We start from the raw sequence: 10,364 nt of genomic DNA on the forward strand, positions 1-10,364 counted from the left end.
TTTCAATTAAAAAAAAAACCAGCCAGGAGGGGCACGGGTCCAGTAAACAAATGGTGGAGCTCAGTCTCCTCATGATCCTGTCCATGTCATCGGGGGAAACAGGGTCGAACTCAGTCCAGATAACATGCTCAAGACCGCTCGATTCCTCCACGTCAGACTCTGCCCAGTCAGAGTCCAAACCGGTCTGGATCTGAGCGATTTTGTCCACCAGATGATGACTAAACTCCTCAGCCCGCCCCTGTAAGGGTTCCTCCCTCGTCTCCCGATCAAGTAGAGAGCGAGTCACCCTAAACAGGGCGGCTGGGCGATTTTCTGCGGACGCGATGAGGGCAGCGAAGTAATTAACCCTCGCCGTCCTCATCGCAGTGAGGTAAGACCTTGTAAAGGCTCTTAGCCGCAGTCGGTCAGATTCAGACCGGCTGGACCTCCAACCGCTCTCTAGACCCCGTCTCCGACGCTTCATCTCCCAGAGCTCCACAGAAAACCATGGGGCCCAACGGGATCTGTGCTGGGTCTGGGGTCGCAATGGTACAACACGGTCGAGTGCCTCGGTGGCCGCCCTTTCCCAGGCATCCACCAAGGCATCGACCGGGCTGTGAGTGAGGGAGATAGGTAAAGACCCAAGCACCATCTGGAACCGTTCTGGATCCATTAGGTGCCTGGGACGGAACTACCTGGTTGGTACCTGGTTGGTTCCACAGCCCGAAAACCTCCATCAATAATGGAAATAGAACTGGGGATAAGGGGCAGCCCTGTCTCGTTCCCCAGCTTAAGGTTATTCTCTCTGTAACAACATCATTTATGACTATTCTTGCCTTATTCTCTGAATATAGTTGGTTTATCACCTTTCTAAATTTTTTTCCAAAGCCTAATTTCTTTATTAATATTTTCAGTGTAGGCCATTCCACACAAAGGCCTTAAAAACGTCTAATGCTAATAAACCAACCTTTAATTTTGATTCTTTATGTAATAGCCTAAATTTAATACCCTTTAATACATCTGACATTTGTCGGCCTCTTATAAATCCACACTGATCATTTTTAATATAATTCTCTATAAATGTATTCAATCTACCGGTATTTGTCAATATTTCTGTAAAAACCTTAGCATCCTGATTAATAAGGGATATTGGTCTATATGATCCTGGGTTTGTAAGATCTTTATTAGGTTTCACTATCAATACTATCAGAGATTGCTTCCAGGAACTTGGAATAATTTCCCCTTCTATTATTTTATTAAACATTAACCTCATCTTTGGCACCAAAAATCCTTTAAAATTTTTATAATATTCTGCGCCTAGTCCATCTAACCCTGGTGCTTTACCTATTTTCAATTTATTAATAACTTCCAGTATCTCCTCCTCTTCTATTTGTGATTCCATTATTTCTTTATCATATTCTCAAATTTTACAGTTTAAATTGTTTTCTATATATGCCTGACTTTCATTCAATTTTTTTTCTTTTCCCTTATATAACTCTTCAAAAAACTTCTGAAATATCAACAATTTTTCTCTCATCATGTTCCATCCTTCTCCCTTTTCATTCTTTATTACCAGTTGGTGCCAAGGGTTCCCCCCCCCCTTGCTGAGGCTTCACCGCCCGTCCCTTGCACATCGCCTCCTGCAGCTGAGCCACCTTCCTTCATTCTGCACCACAGGCCACAGGGATTCTCCTCCCCACAGCTGCAACACCGGGTTGTCCCTCACCCTCCTGGTGCCTCACGCTGCAAGCCGCAAGGGTACCCCGCTCTGGTTGCGTCGTTGGCCTGCCTCTGCTGGCCTCCCTGTGTTCCAGCTGTGTCGCCGATGTCAGATCCACACTGAGCCGCTTGTTGGCATCACAGCATTACCAGCCCCGGCCCCGGGCAATGGAATGCAGTCTGCACAACGCACTCGGAGGGCCACCTGGCTTCCTGGCGGCAGCCCTGACCACCAGGGAGTTCAGTAGGGTGGTGGCAGTCCGGCCCTGCTTTTCCCCCCCTCCTTTGTGTGTTGGGCCCATGGGGCTCAATGCCTGGTATACATTGTTTTTTCAGAATTTGAAATCTCAGTAAAAGAAAAGCTGGAAAAAATCAGAGAGAATTTTTTTTTTATTTTTTTCTTTGCCTGACTGCTATGAAAGAACAGCCTTTCAGTGTGATTATTTTACATCTGTCTGATAAATGTAGCCTTTCATCTTGGTTGGTTAAATGTTCGTGAAACATATTTATTCGACTTTCCCCACCATTTTTTCCAGCTGCCGTTGCCACATCCTCTGTTGTATGGATATCCTGTCAAGCACTGCCCCCCCAGAATAACAACATAATTAGTACTTGTGAAGTTAAACTTCAATCAATCACTTTCATTTTTAAAATGAAAATAATTAAAATGGGTTAAAAAAATACTTACTTGCTTCAGTTCTTCAAGTTGCTCCTCTATTTCCTTCTGTTCCTGAAGAAGACTTGCGATCTCATGGGCCAGCTAAGATACAGACATTATAAGAAGCATCACTCAGTCACAGAATAGAAATAAGCAGACAGAAAGAGAAATTTAACACAGGATTGTAAGGGAAATGAATTACTCACGTCTGTGATTCTTGCCCCTAGTTCATTGATATGCTGTTTTCTTTTTGCGTGTCTGTATTTCCGGAGACAGATCTAAAAATTAGATTTTTAGCAGTAAAATTAAACAAATGAGACTGCTGAGAATAATTATGTTGCTGTCCTTCCCTCTATTTGTAACAATCTGGGAGGAATAAAAATTTAATCCTCTAGCTCTAAATAGCTATACATTAGTGAAAAGGGTTCCTTTTTACTGGCTCTGGCTCTGCAGCTAGCAGCCCATAATAGTCAGTTTTCTGTCAAGTAAAATCAGGCCTATAGTATAGGAGATAAAAATGAATTTGCTTGGGATTTTATTTATTTCTTTGTTCATTTGGAGCAGTCGGTGTAAGTCAACTAGTTCATCCTCATGTTGCTCCAACCATAGCATGAAGACCCTCACTAGCCATTGTTAAGCAACAATCCTCACGACATCGCCTGACTTTCACCTCTAGCCAGCTTCAGGGGGAGCTGAAGCTGCCTTTAGCTGCTCTGCTGTTAAAATGATGTTTTAATAGCACTCTTCTTACAGGATAAATGTAAGAATAATCGACAGGGCCTCCGAGATAGTGTTGATAACAAGATGGTCAGAGGTTAGGATCCTCCCATCTCTCCTTTAGCATAAGGTAACTCTGGACCTCCTGCCTACTAGTTGTACGGATTTTATGCAGCTGTTTGTAAATTGTCAAGAGTTCATATGGAGTCAGCAGAATAAAAATACTATTAAATCAGTCGGTCTTGCCAGCCTACAGCTCCCAAATATTAAAAAGATGAGCACCATTTATCAAATCTAAAAGAGGCAAGCGATGTTGCAAATTAATTAGGAAGAGGGATTCCTAATCAGCCCCACGACTACCTACTTTTCTGTGCACCCCAAGCAAGGCCACAGAGTCATGTTTCCCAGCCATTCTGGATGTGGGTCCCGAGGACATGTTTAAATGGAACATGTTAACAGAATTGACCAAGAAAGGGCCTAAAAGAAGATGTACAGATATTTTTAAATGTTATTCTAAAGCAATTTTTGCTTGTTCCTACATTCCTTTGATTCCTCTTTTATTTCATTATTATTTATGCCATCTTACCTGTCATGTCATTTCTTGGAATCCTAAACTAATCCTAGACTCACACATGTGAGTCGATAATTAAATAAATCAAATAGAGGATCTCATACCTCAAAAAGGAGCTTCCCTCCATAATAAAGGAACGCATCCATCATAAATAAAATGTACTATACTTAACCAAACTAAGCTACTCCCAAACTAAATTATCTCCTATAATGTCGGCCTGATTTTACTTTACAGAAAACTGACTATTATGGGCTGCTAGCTGCAGAGGCAGAGCCAGTAAAAAGGAACCCTTTTCACTAATGTATATCCAAGTGGTTTTTGCAGATCTGCTATGCTTATTTCCAAGCATACATACATACACACAAACACATTTCAAATAAAATTTTAATATATTTCCTTCCAGATCAGTTTTCAGATATCATAAGTTCTTAGAAGATTCTGTGTCACCTGTAATAACAACATAATTAGTACTTGTGAAGTTAAACTTCAATCAATCACTTTCATTTTTAAAATGAAAATAATTAAAATGGGTTAAAAATACTTACTTTCTTCAGTTTCCTGAAGTTGCTTCTGAAGTTTATCCTTTTGTTTCTTGTTTTCCTTAAGAAGGCTTGCCTTCTTGTGGGCCAGTTTTCTATTTTCTTCCTCCAGCTAAGATACAGACATTATAAGAAGCATCACTCAGTCACAGAATAGAAATAAGCAGACAGAAAGAGAAATTTAACACAGGATTGTAAGGGAAATGAATTACTCACGTCTGTGATTCTTGCCAGTAGTCCATTGATGTACTCCTTCCGTTTTTTTGTGCCTCTCTGTATTTCCGGAGACAGATCTAAAAATTTAGATTTTTAGCAGTAAAATTAAACAGGCTGATTACAAATGAGACTGCTGAGAATAATTATGTTGCTGTCCTTCCCTCTATTTGTAAAAATCTGGGAGGAATAAAAATTTAATCCTCTAGCTCTAAATAGGGTGTATGATTAATAAATGCTACTAATTTGGAACTCTAATAAAAAGGGGTTCCTTTAGGGGAAAAAAACTATTATAAATGCATAATATAAATAACTGTTCTGGTTCTGCCAGACAAATGATGATGGAGAAAGGAACTGATTCTATAATGTCATCATCTTATCTTCAGTAAAACTACAATAATCAAACCATTGAACTATTCTCCTCAATAAATATTAATATTATGCATCTTGATCTCCCAAAAGATTTATTTGTATGACAGTGGGTACAGAGATGTGTCTTTTCCCTTTAAAGTGAATTTTTTGAGATAAGTATTCAATAAAACCATCTTAAAACTAGGTTTTATGTCCTATACTGTCGGACTGATTTTACTTTACAGAAAACTATCTATTAAGGGCTGCTAGCTGCAGAGGCAGAGCCAGTAAAAAGGAACCCTTTTCACTAATGTACATCCAAGTGGTTTTTGTAGATCTGCTATGCTTATTTCCAAGCATACATACATACACACATACACACACACACAAACACAAACACATTTCAAATAAAATTTTAATACATTTCCTTCCAGATCAGTTTTCAGATATCATGTTCTTAGAAGATTCTGTGTCACCTGTAATAACAACATAATTAGTACTTGTGAAGTTAAACTTCAATCAATCACTTTCATTTTTAAAATGAAAATAATTAAAATGGGTTAAAAAAATACTTACTTGCTTCAGTTCTTCAAGTTGCTTCTCTATTTCCTTCTGTTCCTGAAGAAGACTTGCGATCTCATGGGCCAGCTAAGATACAGACATTATAAGAAGCATCACTCAGTCACAGAATAGAAATAAGCAGACAGAAAGAGAAATTTAACACAGGATTGTAAGGGAAATGAATTACCGTATATACTTGAGTATAAGCCGAATTTTTCAGCCCACTTTTTGGGCTGAAAAAATCCACTTCGGCTTATACTCCAGTGAACAAAAAAAACTTACCGAGGACTTGCGCGCGGCCGAGGCTTCGGTGCTTCCGGGATCGCGCGCACCTCTCCCAAGCCGCCACCGTCCGGAGACTTGCCGAAGTTTGGGGAGGTTTGGGGAGGTGCGCACGCACCTCCCCAAACCTCCTCAAACGTCGGCAGGTCTCCAGACCTCCGCGCCCTGCCTGCCTGCTTCTTTCCGCTGCCTGGCTGCCCTACGATGTAACCCGCTTCATGATAGAGTGCGACGCCTGCAAGGACTGGTTTCATGGCAGGTAACACAAAGCGGTCATTCTCGCCTTTCCCTCCCCCCCTCGCCCGCCCGCTCGCTTTTTTTTTCCTCTCAAGCATCACTGGACTGGGCCAGGGAAATCAGAGAGAAGCTGGGCGTGCAGCGTCACGGCGACGGCTGGAAGCCTCGCCCAGCTAGAGACAGAGAGGAAGGAGGGAGGGAGGGAGGGAGGGAGGGCACGCGCAGGCAGAGAGGGTTTGGTCAGGGTGGCGGCGGCGGCGGACACGGGGAGCTGAGGCACCGTCCGGTAGGTAGAGGCCGTTATGGGAAGGAGGCGGGAGAAGGGACGTGTGGGGGAAGTACGGGGGCCGTGTAAACGGAGTACGTGCGGCGGCGCGCGGGTCTGATAGAACTGGGCCGGCAACGGGTGCTTCTGAAGCGGCTGAGGGCTGGCTAGGAAGGGGGCGGCGGCTGCAGCGGCGCTGGCGTTTTGCGGGTGGGACAAGGCTCTCGAGGGAGAACATGGTGGAGGCGGAACCGACCCCGCCGCTCCCTGCAGGGGAGAGAAGCCGGGCAAGCGCTGCTCCAGTCCTCGCTCTTCTTCCCTCTCCCGATTTTGCCTTCCTCTCCAAGATAAGTTCGAGCGGTAGGGGAAAGTTAGAGCCGCTTTCTGAGGCCGCCCCTTACTTGGGATTGTTGGGCGAGAAGGTGACGTGGGCATGGAGGAGGAAGTAAGTCGCGCTTTACTCATCACTGCAGGGCAGGGAGAAAAAAAGTTCTTGACGGCCGGACTTGGATGGCGGCAGCGGCATCAGCTGGGAGCCGCAGCCCCGCCTAGTCCAGCTGAGCTGAACCAGCTCAACAAGATCGGGCCTTTCCTCCCCCCCCTTTCCCTCCCCCCTCCCGCTCTAGGGCAGAGATCCCCTTCCTATCGCTCGGGGCCTTTCGTCTCTTTGGCTCGCCAGGGCTGGAGCGGCGAGAGCGAGCGGCAGAGGAGAGATGGTGGGCTTTCCTTTCCTTTCCTTTCCTTTCCTTTCCTTTCCTTTCCTTTCCTTTCCTTTCCTTTCCTTTCCTTTCCTTTCCTTTCCTTTCCTTTCCTTCCCTTCCCTTCCCTTTCCGTTAGAGAGCTACCTTCGTGATTACAATGTGGAGTGGCCGACTGAGACTGAAAGCACATTAGGTAGCACTTGAGACATGCAGGCAAATCCTGCTAAAGGGCTTTTTCCCCCCCACTGGATCCGCGCTCCGCAAGCCTCTGCCGCCGGCGGAGGCTGGATCCGCGCTCCGCAAGCCTCTGCCGGCGGCAGGGCGCGGATCCAGCCGGCGGCAGAGGCTTGTGGAGCACGGATCCAGCCTCCGCCAGCGGCAGAGGCTTGCAGAGCGCGGATCCAGCTTCCGCCGGCATGCAGGCAAATCCTGCTAAAGGGCTTTTCCCCCCCCACTGGATCCGCGCTCCGCAAGCCTCTGCCGCCGGCGGAGGCTGGATCCGCGCTCCGCAAGCCTCTGCCGGCGGCACGGCGTGGATCCAGCCGGCAGCAGAGGCTTGTGGAGCACGGATCCAGCCTCCGCCGGCGACAGAGGCTTGCGGAGCACGGATCCAGCCTCCGCCGGCATGCAGGCAAATCCTGCTAAAGGGCTTTTCTCCCCCCACTGGATCCGCGCTCCGCACGCCTCTGCCGCCGGCGGAGGCTGGATCCGCGCTCCGCAAGCCTCTGCCGGCGGCAGGGCGTGGATCCAGCCGGCGGCAGAGGCTTGCGGAGCGCAGATCCAGCCTCCGCCGGCGACAGAGGCTCGATCCGCCATTCTGCAAGCCTCCGCCGCCGGTTAATACCCTGTATTCAGCTCTGGGAAGTGGGGGGAAGGGGGAGAGAGGGGGAGTTTGGGAGGAGGGGGAGGGGGAGCTCCACGGTGCAAAAATAAAGCCCTGCCGCTCTTCGCGTTGCTTGCCCGACTGGCTGTCACGGGACCGCACGGATCGCCTCGCTCCCACTGGCAGCTGATTCCTTCGAGTTTGGTCTCGAGCGATTTTGCATTTTCTCCAGTGCTGAAAGCCACTCGGGGAACTTGAGTTACCGGCTCCCCGATCGCTCCACCCTCATCTTCTCTTCGTTCCCGCTTCCCCTTCCGAAGGTTCCTCTCGCCGTCCGTGACTAAAGTCCCACTCCCACCCCCCGCGGCAGGTTGGATTCCCCCCAACTATCTTGAGTACCTCCTAGAGCCCCGTGCTTCCCTCCCCCAGGCCACCGCAGCCGGAGAGGACGGCTCTGAAGTTAGATATTCCGCCCATAAGTCGCAGAGGGACCCCGGGTGTTTATAATTGATCCATAAAAACCTAATACCGAATAAAAGTACGATACATCAATAAAAAGATCCAATTTGATTCCCCCCCCGCCACACACACACACACACACACACACACAGGTTGGAGACCCTCCGACGTGGCTTGGGCACCCAGAGGCTCCCGCTGCCCCCTTTTCTCCACCGGGCGAGAGAGGCAAAACGTGCACCAGCCCTGCCCCCATCCACCTCCAGTATGGATGGCTCTGCCAAAAGAAAAGCAGCCGAAGCAAGCCTCCCATTGAGAGAATGAGGCAGCGGAGGCTTGCAGAACGGCGGATCGAGCCGAGGCTTGCAGAACGGCGGATCCCAGCCTCGGCTTATACTTGGGTCAAGAACTTTTTTCAGTTTTTGGGGGTAAAATTGGGGGTCTCGGCTTATACTCGAGTCGGCTTATACTCAAGTATATACGGTACTCACGTCTGTGATTCTTGCCCGTAGTTCATTGATATACTGTTTTCTTTTTGCGTGTCTGTATTTCCGCAGACAGATCTAAAAATTAGATTTTTAGCAGTAAAATTAAACAGGCTGATTACAAATGAGACTGCTGAGAATAATTATGTTGCTGTCCTTCCCTCTATTTGTAAAAATCTGGGAGGAATAAAAATTTAATCCTCTAGCTCTAAATAGCTATACATTAGTGAAAAGGGTTCCTTTTTACTGGCTCTGGCTCTGCAGCTAGCAGCCCATAATAGTCAGTTTTCTGTCAAGTAAAATCAGGCCTATAGTATAGGAGATAAAAATGAATTTGCTTGGGATTTTATTTATTTCTTTGTTCATTTGGAGCAGTCGGTGTAAGTCAACTAGTTCATCCTCATGTTGCTCCAACCATAGCATGAAGACCCTCACTAGCCATTGTTAAGCAACAATCCTCACTGACATCGCCTGACTTTCACCTCTAGCCAGCTTCAGGGGGAGCTGAAGCTGCCTTTAGCTGCTCTGCTGGTTAAAATGATGTTTTAATAGCACTCTTCTTACCAGGATTAAATGTAAGAATAATCGACAGGGCCTCCGAGATAGTGTTGATAACAAGATGGTCAGAGGTTAGGATCCTCCCATCTCTCCTTTAGCATAAGGGTAACTCTGGACCTCACTGCCTACTAGTTGTACGGATTTTATGCAGCTGTTTGTAAATTGTCAAGAGTTCATATGGAGTCAGCAGAATAAAAAATACTATTAAATCAGTCGGTCTTGCCAGCCTACAGCTCCCAAATATTAAAAAGATGAGCACCATTTATCAAATCTAAAAGAGGCAAGCGATGTTGCAAATTAATTAGGAAGAGGGATTCCTAATCAGCCCCACGACTACCTACTTTTCTGTGCACCCCCAAGCAAGGGCCACAGAGTCATGTTTCCCCAGCCATTCTGGATGTGGGTCCCGAGGACATGTTTAAATGGAACATGTTAACAGAATTGACCAAGAAAGGGCCTGAAAGAAGATGTACAGATATTTTTAAATGTTATTCTAAAGCAATTTTTGCTTGTTCCTACATTCCTTTGATTCCTCTTTGATTTCATTATTATTTACGTCATTTTACCTGTCATTGTCATTTCGTGGAATCCTAAACTAATCCTAGACTCACACATGTGAGTCGATAATTAAATAAATCAAGTAGAGGATCTCTTACCTCAAAAAGGAGCTTCCCTCCATAATAAAGGAACGCATCCATCATAAATAAAATGTACTATACTTAACCAAAACTAAGCTACTCCCAAACTAAATTAAATATATTAAATATGGTAAATAAACAGTGTGTGTAAACTAAACTAAACTGAGTAAATAAGTATGATATTAAATAGAAGGGTCCGCATGTTGTCACAGGGGGGTCCACAAAGACTTGAAGAAATTAACCAAACTAAGCTAAATGCAGGATTTCATCTTGGTTGGTTAAATGTTTAGTTTGTTGTTTTCCTCAACAAGGCTTTGCGATATCCCCATGCGGCTCCCAGGCCTCCTCCCTCTGCCGTTTACTTCTGGGGGAAAAACTGGCACTAAAAAAAATTTAATCAATTTAAACTTCTCACAAAAAAAACTTAAAAAGTTTAAATTGATTGGTTGGTTTGTGGGACCCGCCCATAAACCGTTTTATGGGACCCGCCCACAAACCGTTTTGTGGGACTACCCACAAACCTCTTTGTTCTTCTAACTGCACTTGGCAGAATGGAGGAAGAGACGGGAGAACTAAAATGGTGAGTAGGGGTGGGGGTGGCAGAGGCTTGC

At 45.9% G+C, this 10,364-nt stretch overlaps 1 protein-coding gene and 1 long non-coding RNA gene across 6 annotated transcripts in view; one reads left to right on the plus strand and one right to left on the minus strand.

Moving 5' to 3' along the window:
- Nucleotides 1-2,070: 2,070 nt before the first annotated feature.
- Nucleotides 2,071-10,364, minus strand: part of LOC310635621 (FAST kinase domain-containing protein 2, mitochondrial-like) — a 47,795-nt gene continuing 39,501 nt past the window's right edge. For 3 of the 5 annotated variants that reach the window (XM_083354778.1, XM_083354787.1, XM_083354782.1), the window contains 4 exons: nt 3,438-3,550; nt 2,563-2,634; nt 2,387-2,458; nt 2,071-2,278 (listed from right to left, as the gene is read on the minus strand). Coding sequence is in view for 2 of the 5 variants with exons in the window: in XM_083354787.1 (XP_083210913.1) it covers nt 3,512-3,550 (39 nt within the window). In the remaining 3 variants the exon portion in view is untranslated. Of the gene's footprint in view, nt 2,279-2,386; nt 2,459-2,562; nt 2,635-3,437; nt 3,551-5,323; nt 5,396-8,563; nt 8,636-10,364 lie in introns of those variants that run through there. The other 2 variants (XM_083354783.1, XM_083354784.1) reach the window with 2 other exon arrangements.
- Nucleotides 10,304-10,364, plus strand: part of LOC310635834 — a 16,882-nt gene continuing 16,821 nt past the window's right edge. The window contains exon 1 of the long non-coding RNA XR_014491539.1: nt 10,304-10,333. This is a non-coding gene — a long non-coding RNA (uncharacterized lncRNA). The remainder of the gene's footprint in view (nt 10,334-10,364) is intronic.

This window comes from Vipera ursinii (assembly GCF_947247035.1).
Source record: "Vipera ursinii genome assembly, chromosome: 1".
In the NCBI taxonomy this organism is placed as follows: domain Eukaryota; kingdom Metazoa; phylum Chordata; class Lepidosauria; order Squamata; family Viperidae; genus Vipera; species Vipera ursinii.